The following is a 23,654-nucleotide window of genomic DNA, read 5'->3' as shown; positions in this document are numbered from 1 at the left end:
GATCAAGCACAAAACTGAATCTAGGGTTTGAGGTTTGTGGGGCAGTGAGATTAGAATGTTAAATCCCCTTGACCATTTCCACGTTCTAAATCATTACATTATGGTCTGCTTTCAAGTTTCAAGTTTCAAGTGTCACATAACACTGAGCCTCCAGATACTCTTAAGGATATTTCAAGAAATTGGTTCCATATGGAAAAGGATGCTGGTCTAAAAACACTGGGACTTCTTGTTCTTATTCCAACAGTGGAATAATTTACCAGGGATTCAGAATAGCTCAAAGCATTTCAATGGGTCCTCTCCATTTTTAATTTGGCCCCCTGGATTGCAAATCTGAACTCCAGAGAATCAGATTCTTTTCATTGTGCAAGGATTACTGCTTTCCCGGTGCTGAGTCCCATTTGCTTCAGAATCATTGGCTTCGTTATGAAGTGCCACCAGCATCCAGGGTTAAAGGCATCAGAGACAATTTTGAGGTCACTGGAGTGTAAGCTTCATGAAGTCAGGGCCCTTGTCTGCCTGTTTGAATCCCTGGAGCCTAGGACAGTGCCAGGCATATCGTGGATGCAAAGTAAATGCTTATTAAATGAATGAGTGACTTCTTACTGTCCTTGATTGAATTTTGCTTTTGTAAAATTTGGCTTTGCATTCACACAAGAAAGAAAGACAGAACATGACTTCTTTATAGAAAATGAACTTGTCTGATATGATCATTGTTACCAACTGTTCAATTGAAACCTGTTAGAATTCTTGGTGAGTGCTCCAAATGAGGTAGATGGTAGTCACTATATGCAGAGATATAGATTTAGCAGTGTGAGAATTCAGTGTGAAATTGTACATTAAGCTGTGATTACACACTGTTAATCCTTGTCTCCTAAACACAGTTTCTAGACTGCAAGAGTTATTCTCTTAAAACAACAACCACCCCTCCCCATCCCCATGCTAAAAAAACAAAATACGAAAACAAAACACCCCTGCTCTTACATGCTTTGGTAAAGAGTGGGGAGGAGCACTTCCACTTTTCGTATACCTACTTGGTGCCAGGAACTTTATTCACTTCATTGAATCTTTATAACAATCCTAAAAGATAGATATTTTTAGACCCATTTTACAGATGAGGAAACTGAAACACAGTTAAATAATTTCCCTAAGGTCATTGACTGGGTATAAAGTAATGCTGGGATTCAAATCCAGGTCCCTCCAACTCTGGAGGAAAATGCTTGTTTCATACATCAAGCTAGTAGACTTTCATTTTGGAAATGAACTTAGACGCTGGAAAAAATTTTTCTTTGTGATTTTAGCTGGATTTGGGGTCTTCTCACTTTCTAGAGTGGTGATTCTCACTAGCATAAGGGTGGGTTGCCACCCTGTATAATTATTTGTTTCATTTGGCATCACTTCTAGTTTTCTTCTGAAAGTGCAGCAGGTGAATATTTATTTTTGTAAGTTATTGAAATGTATATATTCTCCCTTCCTTCCTCCCCTACCCTGGAATTTGGGATCAGTGTTATAAATAACTGTTGATCCTCTCGGTGGCCTCAAATCAAGACTTGAATTACTCAATTAGTTCTTTAAATAATAACATATAATATAAATACATTGTATATTTATATTACAATATAAACAGGTTTCAAACATTCAGTCAAGTTATGGGAAATTTCCTGTTGCTATTTTTTTCAACTGGGCTAATGAGAAATAAAAATACATCCTCTTATTAGAGTTAGTAATATGAAAACCAAAACTTTCAAAATCAGCTCAAGTGCAGTTCTTTGTATTGCACAACACAATTTGTTTAGGAACTTTGTCCTACAACTGCCTCCTCCTTCTTTCAGCTTCTGCTAATTCAGCTAAAACATTGTAGTTGTGTTATGTCAAGACTCTGGTGGGTATATAAGGAGCAGACTTCAGGCTTGGCAATTGGCATCTGTACTGAGCTGTGACAGGGATTCAGGTTAAGCTGTGATGCATCTAAAGGCAGAGGCTGTGGCCCATTCACTGTGATACGCCCAAGCCCAGAGTAGGTGTTCAAGAAAGCAGATGTTCCTGTTCACAGGAAGAATTAATTAGTGAACTGCAGGTTATCCAGGTTCCCTTGGATTCAATGGGGAGTGTAAAATACCAGAGTCTGTCAAATGCAAACCAGCCACCTGTACCAAACTGTGATGCTCTTCATTGAGTCATTGAGAACTCAAATCTGAAGAATCTAAGGGTTGAAAATCTAAGAGTCACCTGAAGACGTTGCAACAAACACCCAGAGGGCCCTGGCGACAGTAGAATTCCACTTTTTTGAAAAAGAAGGAGTATTGGCTCAAAGAGGGAAGAGTAACTTACATTCATGTAAGAGCACAGCTCTCTAGAATGTTTTGAAGGTACATGTTAAGTTTTGGTTGACTTAGGATCCATTTCGAGATTGCTGATAGGACTAACTCCGTGGGATAATTGTTGAGTGCAGAGCAGGGTTGCTTTGGAACATGCTCTTGTACAGATGAGTAATTCTGTGCCTTGAGCCTGTGCCACCAACATTTCAGTTAAGGGCTTTCAAGTCCTATCGACTTCTCAGAACTTTTTTCTTTTTTTCCAAAACCACTGTACCTTTTGTGTTTTTTGAAGCAGAAATCTGATTAAGTGCTTAGCAGTTTTCATGTTTCAGAACTGTGCTTGTAGACCAGCTCCTGCAGATGCTGAAAGGCACAGAGAGAGAAGTGTGTGATGTGGCTGGCTGCTTGGTTCCTCCCCTGCCTTTGTGCACTGGAGGATAGAATTTTAGCAGGTGTTTGAGAGATCAGCAAAACAATTCTAGGTCATCTGAAGGAGCTAGAATGTCACAGAAGTCCAGTCTGGCTCTGTTTGACATTTTAATATTCACACATTATTAATTTTGTTAATAAACAAATAATAAAACCCCTCACAAAAGTTATAGAGGGTCTTCTGCGTACAAAACATTTGAAATAAATGATGTACTTTAAAAGATTCTAAAAAAAAAAAAAACCCCCTAAAACTAGATGAGAAGTGCAGTAATGAAAGCCATTTTCCTCAAATTTATTTGGGAAAAAACTTAACAATTATAGATCACAAAGATCAGTAGTGTATGAGCAAAAAAAAAAAAAAAAAAAGGAAAACGAAAAGGTTGCATATTACTACTGCAAATTTATTCTTTAAAATATTTTGATATCTGTTTTTCAGTATATTTTTTTGTAATGCTATGTGTTTTATTTTAGATGACTACAAACATTTTTCTGAGAAGGGATGCACAGTCTTCCCCAACATACCAGATGTGTCTATGTCATGAAAATGGATAAGGACTCCTGCCCTAGAATCTACAGTACATTTTTAAAGCTCTCAAATGATATAATATCTTATCTTTTTGAGAGTCGATTTGGAAATAATTAAAAGTCACCTAGAGTTAAGTCTGGTAAATAAGATGGGTCATTTATTTGGGTCAACAAAACAGAGAAAGGCCAATACAATAAAATCATATGATTTTTCTTGAATTTAATAATTTAATTCTCTATTTATCTAAATATATATTTTTTGGCAGGGGGACTCTACTATGTGCAAGTTACTGAACTAGATTCTAGGGATACAAAGATAAGAAAATACACGGTCTGCCCCTAGGAACTTATGGAGAAAGGAGGCTTGGGGGAGAGAGGGAAGTGAGGGCTCCTCGGTATTAGTGACTCTACCCCATTTGTTATGGTGTTCATTTTTAGGATAAAAATTCTGGTGCATTAAAAATTTTTTTCTTTATTATTTTACCTTTTGCCAACTGTAAAGTAAAAAGATTTCTAGAGTCAGGGACTATTTCTATTGATTTTGCCTTTATAGTGCACAATCTCTGCTTGTGCTTATATCTTAGGAATGTTGTAAGTGGATTTTAGTGCTAAGAATTATGTCCAAAGATTCACATCTGTTTTTGCAACTTGGATTTATTTTCTGAGTGTCAGGCCACTCAGAAAAATCTACTTATATCAGAATGTACATTTAATACAGGATCAACAATCTATCCTCAATACCATCCGTAAGAGTGCTTTTCTGGAAAAATGCATTCAAAGTTCTAACCCAGGTGCCAATGTTTTACAGTCCCTCTTCATGGGGTGCTCTCCCTGTCAAAGCTAAAATGAAAGCCAGAGAGGTTAGATTCCGGGAATTTAGCAGCTTAACTCTCTGTAGCTGCAATAGACAAGCCTCTCTCTTTGTCAGTGATTCCCCTGAGGTCCAGAAAAACAAAGGCACAAAGGACGACCTGACCCATCTGACCCATCCTGCCTTTCCCACAGTGTTAAACTCTGCAGTGTGGACAGCTTCTAAACAAGTCACTTTATAATTAGGCAGTGTGGTTAATGAAACAGGAAAAACAAACAGATCATTGGAATGAGAACAGAGTTCAGAAATGAAACCACATACTAAAAAAAAAAAAAATCTTATAACAAACTAAAAGAAAATTTAGCATAATGTAGTTATGTCCCAAGGGGTAGGGAAGGCCTTCTTTAAAAAGGTACCAAAAGCAAAAAAGATAATGGACGAAAATGCTCATTTTGATTGTATCGTATTTTTAAAAATTTCTATGTAGGAAAAGATATCAAAAACAGTTCTAAAATAAGGAACAGATTATGAAAAAATATTTGCGATCCAACAGCAGAGGATTAATGTTCAGAATATAAAATAAACTCCTATGAGTCTGTAAGAAAATTACAAGTAAGCCAACAGATGAATGGACAAAGGACCTAAACAGGCAAGTCACAGGAGATCTAAAAATGACCATTGTACCTGTGAAATTATGCTTGATCTCACTGGCTATTAGGGAAATGCAAATTAAAACGGTGACAGTGGACTTCCCTGGTGGAGCAGTGGTTAAGAATGTGCCTGCCAATGCAGGGGACACAGGTTCGATCCCTGGTCTGGGAAATTCCACAAGCTGCGGAGCAACTAAGTCTGTGTGCCACAACAACTGAGCCCAAGTACCGCAATTACTGAAGCTTGCGTGCCTAGAGCCTGTGCTCTGCAACAAGTGAAGCCACCACACTGAGAAGCCCACGCAATGCAACGAAGAGTAGCCCTGGCTTGCCACAACTAGAGAAAGCCCACACACAGCAACGGAGACCCAACACAGCCATAAATAAATAAATAAATAAATAAAATAATAAATAAAATTAAAAAAAAGAAAAGCTTAGTCATTTCCACAATTTGAAAAAAAAAAAACAATTACAAGAAAATCCAACAACAGGAAAACACCCAACAATTCCACTTCTAGAGAAATGCTTGTATAAAATACTCAAGGAGACTTATACACGAACACTCTTCAGAGTAGTGTTTGTAATGGTAAAAAACTGGAGACAACCTAAATACCTACTCATAGGGGAATAGAAAATAAAAGGAGGTATTTTCATAGAGCGAAACATCATGAACCCTTTAAAAGGAAGGAGCCAGATTTATATGCATCAACATATCCAAGACACTCTAAGACATATTCTTGAGTGAAAAAACGAAGTTGCAGAACAACGTATTACATGAGATACCTTTCATGTTATACTCCATAGTGTGCGTATATATGTACACACACACACACACACACACACACACACACATATAGTGTGTATAGACAAAAGACTGGGAAAGAGACATCAAATAGCAACTGGGGGCTAAGGTGGTGGGGTGGAAGGAACCGAGGGCTTCTAGTATTACGTGTAATATTTAAAATTTTAAAGCAGCAGCAAATGTGTTCATGTATTACTCACACAGATAAAAACTCACAATACAAAATATGTTTTAAGTCACTGAGCTCAGATCAGGAACGCTCTAGAGTGGCATTCTTCTCTGCGCTATAAAGCGGCACATATCATGTTTTTTTTTTTAATGTGAGCAGTCAGAGAGTGGCTTCAGAAATAGATTTTTTTCTTCCTCTCTCCATTCTGTAGTTTCAGTTAACAATCTAATATGTCTCTTAATGAAGGTAGATTTCTATTAGTTGATCAGTTAACCTTTAACCGTTATTGTGATAAGCTTGGGAGTCCTTCAGCTATTCTTGGAAAATAATTTTATTCGAACTCTGTAGAGGTTATGTCTTGTGCTTTCCTCTCGTCTTTAGGAAACTATAATGCTTTGGCAGCGCTAGCTTACCTTTTCCCTGGTTTCTTTTGCCTTTGCTGTTTTTTGCTTCCTGTTATCTAGCAGATGTAGGGTGTGTGTGCTTTAACTGTTACCCTCTCATATAATAGAGACTACATTGCGCTTGGAATTCACTGGAAAAGTGATCGTGGCGGGTGGGGGAGGGCACAGTAGGCAACTGCTCGTTCAGAACAGTGAGCAGCCACATGCAGGAACTCCACCAAGGTAACACCTGAAAAAGAAAGCCTGGGCTGTGTGCTTTCCATTTCAGAGCTGTCCTCATTTCCCAGGGGCAAAGAGCGAATCAGCCCTTGCACATGTATACGGGTTGGCTAACACTAGCCATATAGACATTAATGAAACATACAGGCAAGCCGTAGCAGTTGGCTTCAGATGAATTTCAGACATGCTGTGACACGGTGCAAGGAGGAAGCTGCGACCCCGGGGGGACGTGTTCTTTCTGAGGCTCAAAAAAGCCAACAGGTCAGAATGCTGGTGTAAGAGCAGGAGGAATCTTCTCTGAGAGATTGCTTTGCATGAGAAGGAACTAGAGACTTGTCCAATATCTATCACATATTATCTGAAAAGTGTTATAATTACCACTATTAGAAAGATCTTTGTCTACTTTCATTGTCTCCACCAGGCAGAGGCCTTCCAGGGTGGGGAAAAATAGGGAACTGTCACTTTGCTGGGGGATGTTCAGCTCCACTGAGGTGGGGACAGAGTTGGATATCTATAAGAGGAATTTAGCCTTAGGGTGTGAATGACTGAATTTGCCCCTTTCTAATAAGTCCCAGTTGGTGGGGGGGGGGGGGGGGGGGAGCGAAGGTAGGAGTTGGAGGTGGAAGAAGTGGTTGGTAAGTTGCCCAAAGCCTAGAAGTTCTTGATCAGCTGACATAAACTGCAAGCCCCCAAGCTCCCTGCTTTCACACCGTGGGCAGAGTGATAGGAGTGTCCTATCTCATCTCTGGTTCTTGTTTTTAAAGCAGAAGTTTAAAACAGTGTGATAGTCTCTCATCTGGAGTTTTGCTTTAAACCACTGAAGACGTGAGGGGTGGAAGCAGCATGTGACCACCGAGTCAGGCAGATGTCCAACCTGAGATCCAGGCTGTGAAGTAGGGGCCTTTTGGTGTGGAAGGAGGCCTTGGATCAGAAGGCTCAAGAAAGACGAGCCGCCCAGCCCGGGAGAAATATGGGATAGGGGGCTTCCTCTCATCCTGTTTCTATGGCCAGTTGGTCTCCTTCAAAACAGTATTATTTGGCATCTTGAGGCGTATGCATTTTCAATGCTATCAGACTTTCTTAAAGTTATCAGGCATTCTTAGTGCAGTCAAACCAAGCTTACTTTTTAAAAAACTTCCATTAAAAATCAGGTATTTAAATCAGTTTTCAGAAGCTTATTAAAGAAATCAGTTTGGCTAATAAAAATCAGACCTGGTTTTTAAAAGCGGTAAGTAGGGACAAGCTGCTTTGGGGCAGCTCTGCCTGGTCGGAACCACCCTCCCTCAGGAGCTTTGCTGAGAGTGTCGTGGCTGTCTTCTTGGAAGCCTTGTACAGGATTGCCTTGCAACGTAAAGGAAACAGCAGTTGTGATCACTGGCATTGATAATGTGGTTTTTGGAGCAGGGAACCTAGAATTGTTATCTATCTTTCACTCAAAGAGACAGCGTTGGCAGCTGTCGAAGTTTCTGGTACTCAGAAGACAGGAAGAACAATATTTATTTCTCAATGTCCAAAGGGAAATTACAAAATTTCAGTGGTATGATAAATGCTTAAATACTTAATGCAATAAATCCTTCCCTATTAAAAGCTACCCACACCCGCAGTGGGATACATTTCTGCCTAAGAATTAATAGTGGAGACACAGGCTTCCCTCTCAGGGTAGGAACACAGAACAGCTCCATCCCCTCCTTGCACCTTTGAGAGAGGAAGCACTGTGGTTCAGAAAAGCCCTTCTTCCCATCCTTACATGCACAATAGCCAACTTTCCTTGAGAGGGCAGGCTCACCTCGTTGTCCTGGTGATTAATCTCGTTGAGGTTTGACTGTTGCACCAGGACTGTTAGGAGCCTACAAAGAAAAACAGGAGAAGTGGCTTAAAAGAACAGAATCTGAATGAGAACATAACGTTAGAAATACAGCCTGTTGAAGGCCTCCAAATGACCATATGCCCTTTGCATTTACTGGGGGAAAGATCCATAGGAAAGAAGCCAGTGTGATAGGGAAGAAGGCACAAGAAGGCAAGCAGGGGGAAGACCTCCATCTCTTCTCCCACCTCCTCTCTACCTTAGTGCTTCTGGAGGGGCCAAAGGGAACACAGAAAGCAAACCCTCAGGCTTATCTTACTCACCAGAACTCTATCCCTCTGTGTTCACTCTAAGAAGCAAAGCCCTCCAGTGCTTATTCTTTATTCATTTTACATAAACTTATGGGGTGCTTTCACATTGCTTCACCACTAGGTACGTGTGTCACGCCTTCTAAATGTATAGGTTATACCTGGAGGCAGTCAGCATTTACAGCTTTGCTTATTCTTTCTGAAACACACAAGTATCTAAGCACACGATGGCAGTTACCAGTGTGAAACAACTGCCGATGACTCTCCAGCTCAAGCTCTTATCCCACTTGGACCCCATACTTGGTTGACTGAGGTGCACACGCCATCTGTGGCGGAGAAGCAGTTGAGTATAGTGGTGAGGAGCCCAGACTCTGGAGCCAGACTGCCTGCGTTCACATCCCAGGCCTGTCACTGATCAGCTCTGTGACCACAGGCAAGTAACTTAACTGCTCTGCGCCCATGCATCTTCATCTGTAAGATGGGGGTAATAAAAAGTGCCTGCCTTACAGCTCAGTGTGAAGATTAAGTGAGTTAGTATGCATACAGAATTTAAAGCATGCCTAGGACACAGTAAGCGTTATTTCTAGAATACTTAACCCTAGAAGTTTTAACCCTGGCTCCATCTCAGAATTCCCTGAGGAGATGTTTTAAAACCACAAACACCTGGGCTGTATAGTCAAGGTTTCTGACTCAGTAAGTCTGGAGAGAAGCCTAGCTTCTACCGATTAAATAAGCTGTTCAGGAAATTCTGGTAAACAATCAGATTTGGAAACCACTGAGAAAGGTGCTGAATGAATCAATGAGTGGATACTCATTGTTATAGACAAAATGGTGTCTCCCCCGCCAAATTTATATGTGGAAGCTCTAACCCCCCAGTGCCTTAGAATGTGACTCTATTTAGAGACAGAGCCTTTAAAGTGGTAATTAAGTTAAAATGAAGGAGTACCATGGGCCCTAATCCCATTGGACTGGTGTTCTCATAAAAGAGCAGATTAGGACACACTGAGTGACCCCAGAGGCACGTGCTCACAGTGGAAAGGCCACGTGAAGGGGCAGCGAGAGGATGGAGATCTGCAAGCCAAGGAGAGGCTCTCAGGGGAAACCAACCCTACTGGCACCTTGACGTTGGACTTCCAGCCTTCAGAACAATGGAAAAATAAATTTCTGTTGTTTAAGCCGCCCAGCCTTTGGTCGTTTGTTATGGTCACTCCAGCAAACTAATATACTCACCAAGATGATAAAGGATTGTCTATGGGGAGACAATGAACACATTTGGAAATTATTTTGGAAGAATTATTTGAAAAATAAAATGGCTTAGCCTCTCCTGAATCAGATTTTCATTGTCTCTCACCTTGGATGACATCTAAAGTCCTAAGTATTAAATTGCTTAATACTGGTCAGAGGGATTGATCAGACTGTGTTACAAAGAGAACATAAATGGGGGTGGACTCCTTTAGTGGGGGTAATTTAACCAGGAAGCCTAAGTTTTAAATTCTAGTCTTTTTAAAAAAATTTTATTTATTTAATTTATTTATTGGCTGTGTTGGGTCTTTGTTACTGCGTGCAGGCTTTCTCTAGTTGCGGAGAGCAGGGCTACTCTTCGTTGTGGTGTGCAGGCTTCTCATTTTAATGACTTCTCTTGTTGCGGAGCACGGGCTCTAGGGCACACGGGCTTTAGTAGTTGCAGCATACAGGCTCAGTAGTTGTGGGGCACAGGCTTAGTTGCTCCGCAGCATGTGGGATCTTCCTGTACCAGGTATCAAACTCATGTCCCCTGAACTGGCAGGTGGATTCTTAACCACTGCACTACCAGGGAAGTCCCTAAATCTAGTCTTATCAGTTTTTTTTAATGCTGTGATTTAATTCTGGCCTCACCACTGCATGACCTCTCTGAGCTTCTGTATTCTCACTTCTGTAACAAGGATGATAACAGCAGTGCTAGTGGTGAGGGTTAAATAACATAACAGGTATAAGGCTCCTAGTACACAGATTTTAAAGGAACAGTGGCTATGACTGCAAACAGCACATCTCTTTTATCCTTTCTGAATTCTAAAATTTCTCTGTCAGGTGGGAAGATGCTGTAAAAATAATTGCATTTTGATTAAAGCTGTTTTTTATATTTTCCCTTATATCTGCCTTATGGGGGGAGGGTAACTGGTGACTATCTTTCTTCTTTCTCTCTTTCCTACTCTCTCTCGCTCATGAATGGCCATTATCTAACCTCTAGGGCACATTTGGTTTGAAGTGCTGGGAGAGGGAGAGAGAGAGGGAGAAGGAGGTCAGTTGCGGTCCAGTCTGGTTATCCTCGGCTAACCCTGAGCAGACTGAGATCATCTGTAGTCAGACAGGATCTTCTGGGACTGCTCCAGAGCAGCGTGATCACATTGGGGGGGGGTGTTGGCTCAGATGGGAATGGGGGGTAGGGAGGTCAAGGCCTCTTCTCACACCCTGGGTGAGCCTCCAAAGCGCACGGGCGGAGCCCTATGCTGGTGTTTCTCTGTTTGCCTCGCAGATCCAGTCTCTGCCCTGCAGTGTCCTGCTCTGAAGGCTGACCTCCAGTAACTTCATCCTGCAGGTCTCTGCCCTCTGACTGCCCACTGGGTTTGGTCAGTGAGAGAACCTGCAGGAGGAAGGAGAGAAGCCACTTCCCTTTCTGACAACAACTTCTTTTCCTCTGCTAAAGGCCTTGGCTCCGCCCAGGTGGCCCCTCTCCTGCACTGCCATTATAACTACCGCCCAGCTCCCAGCAGTTCTCATAACCGCGTCCTTCCTCGCCTCTCGTGGCCTAGGGGTGGAACGTTGTCCTGCATTTGAGGGGGGAGTGGGGGTAGCGCATTGTCCCCATCTCTTGTTGGTTAATTTCAAATAGTCTTTCATTAAACTTTCTTAGTCACCGCTTTTACTATTTCGTGTCTTCCCTATCACCACCCTGAGTGATACATGCCAAACTATACTGTTTGCCTCCATCTGATTCCTAAGTCGCTAAGACTCATTGACCTTTAAAGCTGGTATAAATTTAGAGAGGAGTATTCCCTCTCTCTCTTTCTCTCACTTTATGAGATCACCACATTGCTTGCCAAGGCCATCCCACATTGCCTTGTTTGTCCAGCCTGGACTAGAAACCAGGAGTCTGGTTTCGGGCCGGATGCTTTCAGACTGTTCCGTGGTTCAGAGGTAATCTGCAAGACACTTGTCCCACATCTGCCTTCATTACCCGCAGACTTGCAGACCTCTTAGTTTTGTTTTCTCAGCAACCCTGTTTTGTGCTAATGTGACCCAGGCGTATTTCTTTCACAACCCCCCAGCCCAACCTCCTATAGCACCAGCTAAAACTCTGTCCTGCTCTCAGATACCCTTTGTCCTGCTCCTCTGACTGGTGAGGAGCCCTGGCTCCCTCACCAATCAGCCAGACCTTGGACAAGTTATGAAACTCTCAGTGCCCACATTTTCTTATCTGTAAAATAAACGTAACAACACCTACTTCTTAAAGATTTGTTGTAACTTTAAATGAGTCAATGCATATAAAGCACTTAAAATGGCATTTACATACTATAATAAATTCTACATAATGTGTACTTTCTTAAAAAACTCCTATCCTTTATATTCTGGGGTCCTCTGATTATCATTAAGCGATTGGTAGGCCAGAGAGAGCTCAGCTAAATGCATCCAGAAAAGAGGGGAGGGTTGTCTCCTTGAGTGTCTCTATTTTGCTGGCCCCTTGGGCTCACAGTCCTGGAGCTGGTTCAGCCCAGAGACGGCTGGGAAAAAGGGTCCCCAGGCCAGCCATTGGCTCTACTATCCCTGAAGCTGCCTCGATGTGAGAGTATGCTGCAGTGAAACATCCACCGCAGGTTAAAATGCATCACCTGGAAACTAGAGAACAGGACCCCAAAGAAATGATTTCCTTCCTCCTTCCCGCTGTAGTCAAGAGGAATGAAAAGAGGCAGAGCTGCTGGCACTTTGGCAGGAAAAAAAAAAAACAACTGCTGGTAACCATAGAGACCATGAAAAAGACTTTCAGAGAGCCCTGTGGCTGCTTTCAGAGGAAATCGCTGCTTGCCTTCCGACTCTAGCATGTGCAGCGTTGTACAAACACAACTGCGTGCTTTTTGGAGCTTTGTCTTAAGGATCACGCCCCCTCTTTCACACGGGTGCCCTCGGAATGTCCCAGCCAAGGAAGCAAGAAAAGCAACGGGGAGCTGAAAGGGAGAAAACTCGAACCTGCTGAGAAGCAGAGCATTCAAAACAGGAAGGGGACTCGTGAGCTGAGACCTGTGTTCCTTTGCTTTTGTCCATCCAACTTGCCTTCGTGTTCTTAATTATAGGTCCTTCATCCCTGCAGCAGTTTAGATTCCCCACATGAGCTGTAGCTTAGCTAAGGCTGTATACCGGCACTGGTTGGTTTGCTAGTGAGTTGTTTCCATCAGAGAACCAAAATCTCTCTGGAGGCAAAGGGCTAAGTGAAGTGTCCCCTTGGCTTGTCTACAAGCAGCCTCCGTCTGCGACTTCACTCCACGCAGTCTCCAGCAAGCACTGAGTGGAAGGAGTGTGCTGTTTGGAAATCTAGGGGTTAGTGGATTTTAAAAGGAGTATGAATATCTGAGTACAAGGCCACAATGTGGCTAGTACACATGCTTATGATTAGAGGAAAAACACAGACGCACGTACACGGACAAAGGTTGAGAAGGGAGTTTCAGAGGAGCCGAATGGCTGAGGTCCGATGGTCACTGGGTTCTAAAATCTCGCAATACTCTGTGGCCCAAGGTTAATACACATGGGAGTGCTGTTCACACCCTGACCTTCGCCGTAAATGATGCTCAGGTCCGTGGGTGCAGGACTGTGTGTGCGTGCACCCGTGTGTGTGGATATGTTTTCGGTGGACCTGTGTGTGCTAAGGTGAAGAAGGCCAGGGTGAGAGCCGGCGGGGGCCGGTCGCAGGGGTTCACTCCTTAGTGCTGATCTGTGGTACGTCTTCATTTCTATTGTCCATCATCACCCTCTTCAGCATGGCCAACGTTTACTGAACACAGACAACCGACAGTTATTTTCACATATTTTTTCATTTACTTTTGCCTACTTACCTAAGGTAAGTACTGTAAGTACTGTATTATTCCCACCTTCTAGAAAAGAAAGCTAGCTGAACCTTGACATGTTCACTTGCCCAAGATAATATGGTCTGTAAGAGATGGAGGCAGCTTCATAGTCAGTCTGACTGCTGAGCTGGACCTCCTGGCTGCCCTTTACCTCAATCCAAAAAAAGGATTTTAGGCGGTTTTCAGACACATATAGTAGAAGAAGATCACAAGCAAAGAAACTAAGCAAAGAGAAAATGAGGGCAGGACAGCGAACACATAATTATGGTCCTATGTGCATGCCAGAGGTGAGACACAAATTGGGCTTTGAGTTTTCTAAATATGCAAAGAGAGAAACATGATCATAAGTCACAGTGTCCACACAGTAAAAGTAAAAAACTAATTTATGAGGAGAAGCACAGGAATTCCTCCCCTAGTAGAAATTTTTCTTACGGTCTTTCAGAAAAGATTTTTTTAGACTCTGTAATGCACAAAATATTTCCGGACAATCAGACAATAAGGAGTTTTGTGAGGCTGTTTCTTATAACGCCTCTCAGTGTAGTCTGAGGACCTCACGACAAAATGTGGCCATTAAAATAAATTCGACAGGGTCCACAGCAGTGGACTCCAGGAGCACAGCAGACCTATTGGGCAGGTTACTTATCTTCCCACATGCACGAGGCAATTACTTATCTTCTTGATGCCTTAGTTTTCTCATCTATAAAATGGGGATAGAAGTATTACCTATCACATAGAGGTGGGGAAAGATTAGATGAGATAGTACGTGGAAAGTACCCAGAACTTTGCTCAGAACGTGATAAACAATCAGTGCTCTTTGTCTCATCGTCCTTGTTGTGACTACAGTCCTATATGCTTTAATGGTCAGACAGGCTGGCCTACAGCTGTGCTCACTCAGGAAAATGAAGTAGTCAAACAGGTCTGCATGGCCTAATGGAAGTTCCTGCAGATGCACAAACAAGTAGGCAATTGAAGCCCAACTTCTCCGGTGAGGTTAATTTCAGCTTGAAGCATTTAATGCAGATGTTATCGAACTCTGCCATGGCCACACCATTTCTCAATAAAACAGTGATAAAAGATCTCATTTTGAGCAATGTAATTCCATAAGCTAGTTTTGAAATGTTCTCTAGGTAACAGAGCCAGTTGATTTGCTATATGGGTTGTGTCAGAATAAAGGTTGGCACTTGTCACCTGCCTCTACAAGGATTAAATCACAAGCTGTGGAGACCACGGACCTTCAACGCACCCTGAAAGGAGGTCGGGGTGGAGATCAGGAATGAGGCAGTCTGAGCTCTGGGAAAAACTGGCAGAACAGGCCTTCGGATGGTTTTATGAGCCCCATTCTTGCACCTCCTCACGTGCAGAAAAGCACTAAAATCCTACCAGGTGACGTCTGCTCCTCGTGACAAGCAGCAGCCTTCTCCAAAAAACGTGTGCTTGACTGCAAGTACCCCCCCTTCACCAAAACTACGCATGTACTGCTGTCTCCCCCACCTCTTCGGAGCCGTTTCTCAGAGCTATCTGAAATGCTGTCTCCCGGGCTATGAGTCTTCATTTTGCCCCAAATAAAACTTAACTCACAACTTTCACATGGTGCATTTTTTTCAGTTGACAGTTGTTAAGGTTTAACCCAATTCGCTTTTGGAGAGCATTTATCAGAAATGCTAATTTTGGTTTCGGACTATTTAATCTTAACCTTTGGGTTTTACTAGCTACAGCAGCTAGTACTACCATAACTAAAGCAGATTTTATCTTCCAGAATCAGCTAAATGTCCATTTAGGACAATAAAACTATATCACCAGCACACAGAGGATGTTTATTTTTCTGGCTTCAGCTCTTCTGAAGGTGGTGACTGGATCATTCGCGGCAATTCCACGAGAGGGGGAAGCCACAGCTCTATGTTATTTCAGTTATAGCGACGTCATGTAAATCCTAGAGAGTCAGGGGGCACTGCTGGGCACGATAAGAGTGAGACTAATAAGTCCACAAAGGAGGAAGTCCGTTTAGATTGGTTTCTAATACATCATTGCAGTGATTTCAGGTATTGAGCCGAATCTATTGACCACACTGATCTCGAGTGTGACTCTGGCTGCCAAGGCGTCGCTCACCCCTCAGGTGCGGCGGCGGCGTAAGGGCAGGGCCAGCTTTCCACCGACACTCTTGCCCCCTTTTCCTGGACTGCAGTCACTGCCAGGAGGCGGATTCCTGGTCAGGGACTGGATTCCCCAGCACTCTTTATGGCCAAATGACTCATCCTTATGAACGGAATGTGAGCAGCAGTCAGTTGTACCATTTGCAGGCTGAGATTTCAAAGAAATAGGTTAGGCTTATCTACACTCCTCTTCCCCTATCTGCGGGCTGAACAGAAAGGATTCTGTGATCCTGGGAGATGATGAAGCCGCAAACCTGCTTTCCTGAATTACCTGAGAGGGGACCCCCCGCCCACCCCCCATCTAGGAAATGTACATTGGACTAAACTTTTATTATGTTAAAATGCTGAAGCTTTGGGTTTAGTGTGTAACAACAGCTGTGATTACCATAACTAAAGCAGCTGTTCATTTTCCAGAATCAGGCAGGTGGATTTTAAAACGGCTACTCTGAGTGAGGCAGGTAAAAAAGCATTTAAGTGGAGTAAATCGAGGCAGAATAGTCTGAAAAGATACATTCAAACTGTATTTTCTAAAGATTACTCTTGGGAAAACCATGATTTCGTGACTAAATATTCTTGTGGGTTGTCTAGAAAAGTCACTCTTTTTTCATCAAAAGGTAGTCATCTTCTTATGATGTCTACTGATTGTTAGCTTTGGGCTTGCTGTTTCTTCTCGAAACTTCCTTGTTTTGTTGGGCTTTGAGTACATCCTAGTTTTCTATTATTCTTGGATACGATCCAACGATAATCAGAGGCAAGGCTTGGTTGGGAATAGTCCTGGAATTTCCCAAGCCCTTTTACTTCAGTGTAAACCAGACTGAAATGAAGAAATCCTATTACCTCTCAACCTGGAAGGGGCCTTGGTCTCCTCAACCCCCACAAGACTTCAGTTTACTTCTGGACACAGCGTGTGGAGGAGGAGGCAGCAGAACGCACCCCCTGTGGTGCTGGCCTGCAGCCTCGCTCTGCGGGATGTGAAATTCCTGTCAGGGGCCTGCTCTGTCATCAGAGGTTCAGGAAGGGCCCAGACTGCTGCTGATTCCACAGTGGGAAACGCTGTTATCAAGCTGCTAGGAGGGGCCTTTGAAAGATCGGGGACCCAGGCCACTTAGATACAGAGGGTTGGGGTAGCCACACTTGGTCTGGTCAAAGCTTTTTCCTTTGCTGCTCAATCGTCTTACCAAAAAGTGACCTTCTCAATCATCCAGTGATTTGAGGACTTTTCTTTGCATGGCCTCCAAAAACACTCCTGGTTTTCCTTCTAACCCACTGGTCCCCCTATCTCAGTCTCCTCTGCGGGGTCTTTGCCTCCTTCTGAGGTAGGAGATAGATGGGCTCCAGGCCAGGCATTTACAACTGGCCTCCTGTTTACATGTCATGAGGCAGAGACGAAGATGAGCTCCAGGCTGGACATTCATTACCAGCCCCCTGTTTACATTTCCTGAGGCAAGAGACAAACAGGCTCCAGGACTACATATTTATGACCAGACTCCTGTCTATATTTCGATATCTGCACTTTGATATAAGAAAGAGCAACAGGAATAGGGTAAAGAACTGAACAGTGGACACTTTTATGGCAGGGACAGGGCAGGGCTAAACCCTGTTAAGAGATCAAGAGGTCAGACACTCCCCATCCTTGGGGCAAGGGAGACATTACACAGGCACAGAAAGCCTCCTTGGAGGTCAAAAAGGAGGGGGGACCATCCCATAATGTCATGCTAAGCCTTTCCCATGGGCTTCTGGGCTGAAATCCATCCCGGAAAAAAGTTGCGCACGCGTAATGGGGAGGGTCCTAGGGCAGGTCATGTGTGAAAACAGAAACCAGATAATTGGCCAAAGGTACACAAAGACCTGGCAGAACTGCCCTGTGTAAACGACTCAACCGCCTCCTCTTTACTGCACCCCTCCTCATGAGGGCGGACGCCTGCACCCTTTCTCTGCCGGGGTGCATCTCTGCCTTGCTTCGGTCTTCAATAAACAACGGGTTTCTCTGTGTGCTCTCCTACTTGTTACTCTATATCTCTAATAATAAACTTTGTACCTGCTTTTACAGTTTTAGCTTTGGTGAGAAATGCATTTTTCACTGGGGGCAAGAGCCAGGGAAAAATAGCTTCTAGCCTCTAGCCCTTGCTGGTCTGGTGGCTAGGACTCCTGGTTTTCATCCAGGCTACCTAGGTTCCATTCCTGGGCAGGGAATGAAGATCTCACTTTGCACCACCGCTCACTGCTACCTGATCACTTCCAGCTCATAAACGTTGGCACGACTCTGAGTTCAGACATTAACCCTCTCTTACCCTGTTTGTTTTCCTTCATAGCACTTGTCACTATTTGAAGTTATTTATTTGTGTGCCACTTAACTCCTTCACTAGAAAATAAGATCTGTGAGGTCAGAGACGCTGACTTGCTCACCGTGGAACTCTAGGGTCTCGAGCAGTGGTTGGTCCAGAATAAGCACTCGATAAATAGTTGTGGAATTAATAATTAAATGATTAAAAGAATGAATGAATCTATGAATTCAGATGATGACAGCATTTCTGCTTAAATCAGAGACTAGGAGAAAAGGGTTTTATCGAAGCAAGATTGGGACTGAGAATAGAGTTGCGATTATTCCAGGATATTTTGATTCACTGAGATGTGGTCCTGTCTGCTACAAATACCAAAAAAATAGATGGATTTTGTTTTGATTTGCCACATGGATTGGATTAGATGACCTTCTAATCCAAATTGGGTGCCTCCCAACTTGAGCATCGTGTGAACCTGGCTGCGTACCTTACATCGGGCTCCGCGGTGGCAGCGTGCAGTGGCAGACGGCCATTTTTATCTGGGATATTGTGCTTGGCACCATTTCTTAGCAGACTCACGCAGCCTTCCAGCCAGCCCTGGAAGAGCAAGAGCATCATTATATAACACAATCTCGCATAACACAGTAACGGGATCCAACAAGCTTCCTCCAGTTTTCTTTCCCTTTCTTCTTTGGTTTGGCTAAAAGCATGTTCTATTGGACCTGAAGTGGTTGCTTAAGGACCAATACTCCCATTTAGACAAAAGAGGCTGAAGGTCTTGAGGTGTGGATCCCCACATCTTCTGGAGGACCTTTACCTTGTCAGATGCAGACCGATTCCTCGACTCTTCTGCCTCTGCCTCCCCACTTCTAGGGCCACTGGCTGCCACCCCACTTTTCTACCCAGTTCCTAGAGCCAAATGCGGCATGTGGTGGGGGGGGGTTAATCAGCTCTAGATGCTTATTCTGTGTGCTTGGCTCCACATCATGCTTGCGAGTGGTCTGACCTGGATGTCATGGTCCAGTTCCAAAACTGGGCTCCTACGCCATTCTTGAGGCCCAGCCTCCACTCCGTGCCTCAGTTCATCAGTATCTGATACGTGGCCCTTCGTCCTGGCTTCTGAGTTCTTTTTCGGGTAACCACGAAGATACTATCTTGCTTATTCTCGTCAGTCCCCCTCCTGATGCCTAGAATTCTAAACTGAGCCCCTCCTCCGATGGCTGGGACCCTGCCACCCTGTTGCCCGACCTTCCTGCTGCTGAATATGGGGCGATCACCAGCACCCTCTAAGGGTTCCCCATTGCTGTGTTTTATCCACCTATGAATTCCCCAAGAAACTTCCTGTGAACGCCCTGCCGTCTGCTAATTCCCCTGATTGAGACCTGACGTTGCCACATCTGATGCCTGTCTCCTCCTCGCTTAGCGCTTACAGCTGGGACATTTCTCCACTGTCTCTCCTATTTCAAAGGGAAAATACAACTGCAGGCTAGTCCTCCCTTTCTGTGCATTAATACTTTAAGTAACTGACCCAACCCTGCTGATAACTGAGTTTGGCTCACATGCCAAGGAGAACGCTTCCTACATTCATCCAGAATCACTTGGGTTACTGACCTAATTATTAGTAAACTTATAAGTAAATGAAGTTATTATTATGAAGAAAAATATAAAACAGCTCTATTTTTTTCCTGCCTTCTTCCATTCCTGTATAGTTAAGCCTCAAGACTACCCAGTAACAAGAGAAAGATTACTGAAGATTTTCCCTTGCAATACTGGAAGCAATAGAAATGTTACTAAAAGCATGCAGGAGAAAGAAAGATAATGATAGGAAAAGACCGTTTGGTTTTGCAAAGTCTGGGAAAAAAATCTTTCAACAAAAGCACATTAAAATTCATAGGTTTGGGACCTCCTAGGTGGCACAGTGGTTAAGAATCTGCCTGCTAATGCAGGGGACATGGGTTCGATCCCTGCTCCAGGAAGATCCCACATGCCACAGAGCAACTAAGCCCATGTGCCACAACTACTGAAGTCTGCGTGCCTAGAGCCCATGTTCTGCACCAAGAGAAGCCACTGCCATGAGGAGCCCACGCACCACAATGTAGAGTAGCCCCCGCTTGCTGCAACTAGAGAAAGCCCGTGTGCAGCAACAAAGACCCAACGTAGCTAATAAATAAATAAATTTATTAAAAAAAATAAAAATAAAACCCATAGGTTCTAAGATTGAATATGGCTTTGTAGAATTGACCAATAATATCTAAGTGTTAAGTAGAAGCAAATAATTTTTAGTCGAGTCATAGTTTACTAATGTATTAAATCTGGTTTTAGTTCCTAATGCCCGAGTTATCAAGTCCTCTGATTAAAAGGGAAAAATATGACCGGAAGACCCCAAAGAAAGGCATGCTGGACCAATCTCAGAGTTGCCACATTTTAGAGTTGCCAAGGTTTTACAGGTTTTGAGAAACAGATCTGATGGGGGAGGGTTTGAAACATTTTAATCATTTTGCAACATTTCCTGGAACTATGTGTGTATGTGGTTTTCTTTTTTTCTTCAGAAAAGAAATCAGAAAACCACTGACTACATCTGACACCCACGGTCACCATTGAAAACCAACAAATAGGTTTTGTACCTACTATGTGCTGGGAGATTCTGCACGTTGTTCTTCAGTTGTGATAAGCTTAGGGTATTATTTTTACTACATTTTACAAATGAGGAAAGAGGCTTAAAGAGGTGAAGACATTTGCCTAGGATCACACATCTGTGGTCAGTTTATTTGTATGTTGAGTTTGAAGCTGTGACCGAGACAATTTCTAAGCGCTCCCTGTGCCAAGTTTCTCTTTGATACTTGAATTCAAACATTGCCAGAGGGAGCGGTGGGCTTCCCAGTGTGACGGCTAAGACACCACCTACTCTCACCTTCCCAGGGAGCCTCAGGAGAGCCAGTGAGGGGCCCTGCCTTGGGCTGCCGAGCGGGGGGCGGGGGGGGGGGGGTCAACAGTGAGAAGGCAGTGCCCATGTTGTCACGCAGGCAGGCTTCCCCATGTGACTCCTCAGAATGCGTTCCTAGAAAGAGTTGCATGCAATGGTGGCACCTCGCTAGGCTCACTGTTCTCTGTGATCTCAAGAAAACCTTCTTCCCAGTCCCTTAAGTGGCCATCTAGCCCAAGAAATTTGAAATTTTGAATCTTAGAATTTTGAAAGAAGAGTAGCTTGGTTTCACTCTATTTTGTATGCTAGTGGCAGTTAACTTTAGAAACCATCTCTATTGCCTTCCTCCATCCCCTGACCCAAATTTTCTCTTTTTTTCAGCTTAGACGCCAAAAATCTCTATAGCAAGAGCAGTTATTAAGGCATGTGCTAGACGGAAGGAGGACTGGGAGGGCTGTCATAGGTCTGTCTGAGACACTGTACTTCACCTAGTACTCACAGACCAGTGTTTTTCAAACTTGAATTAGGCATAAAAATTTCTGGGGAGATTTGTTTAACATGCAGGCACTTCCCTTTGTACCCATAACCCCTGTCCTGCTCCCAGAGTGTCTGACTCAGGATGTCTAGGGTGTAATCCAGGAACCCACATTTGAAACAAGCACTCTGACACTGAAAAATTCTCCCGTTTCATGTGTGAGTCCTAGAGAAAGAAGGCATGCAAATAAGAAATGAAAGAGTAGTTTCTAAAGAAAATCTCTGTGAGGATTGGGTAATGCTTTATTGCAAGCAGGAAGGTGTGGTGCTTGGGGAAGGGAAGTGTTCTATTTGTACAGGGCAGCTTCAGGGCACAGTGGGTGCGTCCACCGCTGCCAATAGGCAGCAACAGCAAATGCAAGAAGCTGCGGATGCAGCAACAGTGGTTATGATGAAGATTTCCAGGAGCCACGTTGGAGAGGAGGGAGAATGATGACCGTCAAGTGGCACCAAGGAGGGCTTGTTTGACATGGACTCAAGATAGCCCTGGAGTCTCCCAGAAGGACTGCAGAGAAGATTTGAGAGGAGAAAGGCTTGAAGATTTTCAATAAGGCTTTACCAAGCTTATGCTAATATTGGGAAATGCCAGACTGAAATCTCTTATGTTGAGGACTGGCTCTACACAGTTTTTAAGTTAAGCTCTGATTGTGGGTTGAATCCTTTGCCTGGTGCTGTCCCTTAAGAGACTGGTATTTTCCCCCTACACCCTACTCACCACTCTTCCCAGCTCTCATCGTTCCCTACTTTGCTCTCCCTTCAGCTTCCACTCAATGAATCCTGCCCCAAAGAGGCTAACTGCAGCTTCAAGTGCTACCGCCCAGTGAGGGTATTAACAAAGTGCATTCTTAGAAAGAGTAGAGAAATGCCCCAAGGGAAATTCTGATGCAGTTAAGATGGAAAAGAGTATTTCTCTAATGGCAATATCATCTCTACCTTAGAAGACTGTTAGGAAGATCCAAAATGACTTAAATCCATGAAACTAAGTGGTTATGTAAATGTTGGAGATGATTAAAGCAAAACTTTTAAGTTCTGTTTCTATTGGCCAGCTGCACAAGCCCAAGAACACTCTTCCGCAACTGGGGCCCCATAACAACACATTTAGTCTCCCCCACTCCTTAACAGCTGCCGCAGACGCTGTGGGTACCAGATAGGTTGCCAGGCATAGACTTGTGCGGCCATAAGCATCCTGCATATTAATATTGGCTCCCATCTTCAACAGCAGCTTCACTGTGTCCACTTGACGTCCAGAAACCGCATGCATTAAGGGTGTACATCCTGGAATGAGACATTTCAACAGCTTTTAAAAATGTTTGACTTGTGAAATTTATGAGCAGACTTTATTTGCCTGTTCATTTATTATGCTCTTTGCAGATGAACTACCCTCAGCAAAAACTCTGCTGTTGAGCTGGAGAGATGATGATTGTTGCTACATTTATATAGACTATGTATGCATATATTTCAGGCCCTATTAAATCTTTTGTAATTTTGCTGTCATTGGTTGATTAAAACATTTTGTGCAGATGGTAAAATTTGCTTATTACTATGTTGGGAATCAGCATAATTTGGGACATAACAGGCAGGTTTATCCTGACTTGGTTTGAAGAATACAGAATATGGAATTATCTTTGGAAAGCAACACCAGCCAGGCTGACAGATGCAGTACACATTTATTGGAGGTGGTAAGGGATATAGGGCAGCGATGGTAGCCTAGCCTTGGGTTGCACAAATTCTTGCTAAAAGGGTCCACCTTTACTGAAATACTTCTCTGTTTTTGGAATCTATATAAGCCACATTTGGTTTTTCATTTGTTTTCTTCCTGAATAAAAACAGAGATGAAATTAGACATTTTGATTAACTTCACAGGGCGGCAGGAACAAGCCAGACTGGTGAGGCAGAATCCAGGTGTTTCACGCTCCTGCAGGTGAAGAAACCAACGTCAGTCATATCACTTTCCCAGCTGAGACTTGTTTAGATGCCTTTTGATTGGAGATTCATGAAGAGGTTGTAATTCTTCTCCAGGTGAACTGAAAACTATGACATCAGTGATCCCTGAGAATGGGTAAATTCCAGGACTCTTATTGAAAGATTGCAGCCGGTAACCCAGTTTCTCTCCAAATTTCTCCCTTCTAATATTCTTCCAGACATTTGTACTGGGTAAAAGCAGCAATGAACTGCTCTGTCTTAAATAGTGGTAAAATTTTTCCCTCCCCTCCTCTTTTCTCTCTTCTCTCTTTCCCTC

At 43.4% G+C, this 23,654-nt stretch overlaps 1 protein-coding gene across 1 annotated transcript in view; it reads right to left on the bottom strand.

Annotated features, from left to right (window-relative positions):
* The window catches only part of ANKRD55 (ankyrin repeat domain 55), a 96,685-nt gene that overhangs the window by 30,687 nt on the left and 42,344 nt on the right, over positions 1-23,654 (bottom strand). Inside the window, exons 4-6 of the mRNA XM_057743344.1 lie at positions 22,560-22,690; positions 18,446-18,555; positions 8,111-8,171 (exon numbers count right to left, since the gene is read on the bottom strand). Of these exons, the coding sequence (XP_057599327.1) occupies positions 8,111-8,171; positions 18,446-18,555; positions 22,560-22,690 (302 nt within the window). The remainder of the gene's footprint in view (positions 1-8,110; positions 8,172-18,445; positions 18,556-22,559; positions 22,691-23,654) is intronic.

Source organism: Hippopotamus amphibius, chromosome 1, assembly GCF_030028045.1.
Source record: "Hippopotamus amphibius kiboko isolate mHipAmp2 chromosome 1, mHipAmp2.hap2, whole genome shotgun sequence".
Lineage (NCBI taxonomy): Eukaryota > Metazoa > Chordata > Mammalia > Artiodactyla > Hippopotamidae > Hippopotamus > Hippopotamus amphibius.
Note: the sequence above shows the minus strand (reverse complement) of the source record. Positions and strands in the feature narration are given on the sequence as shown.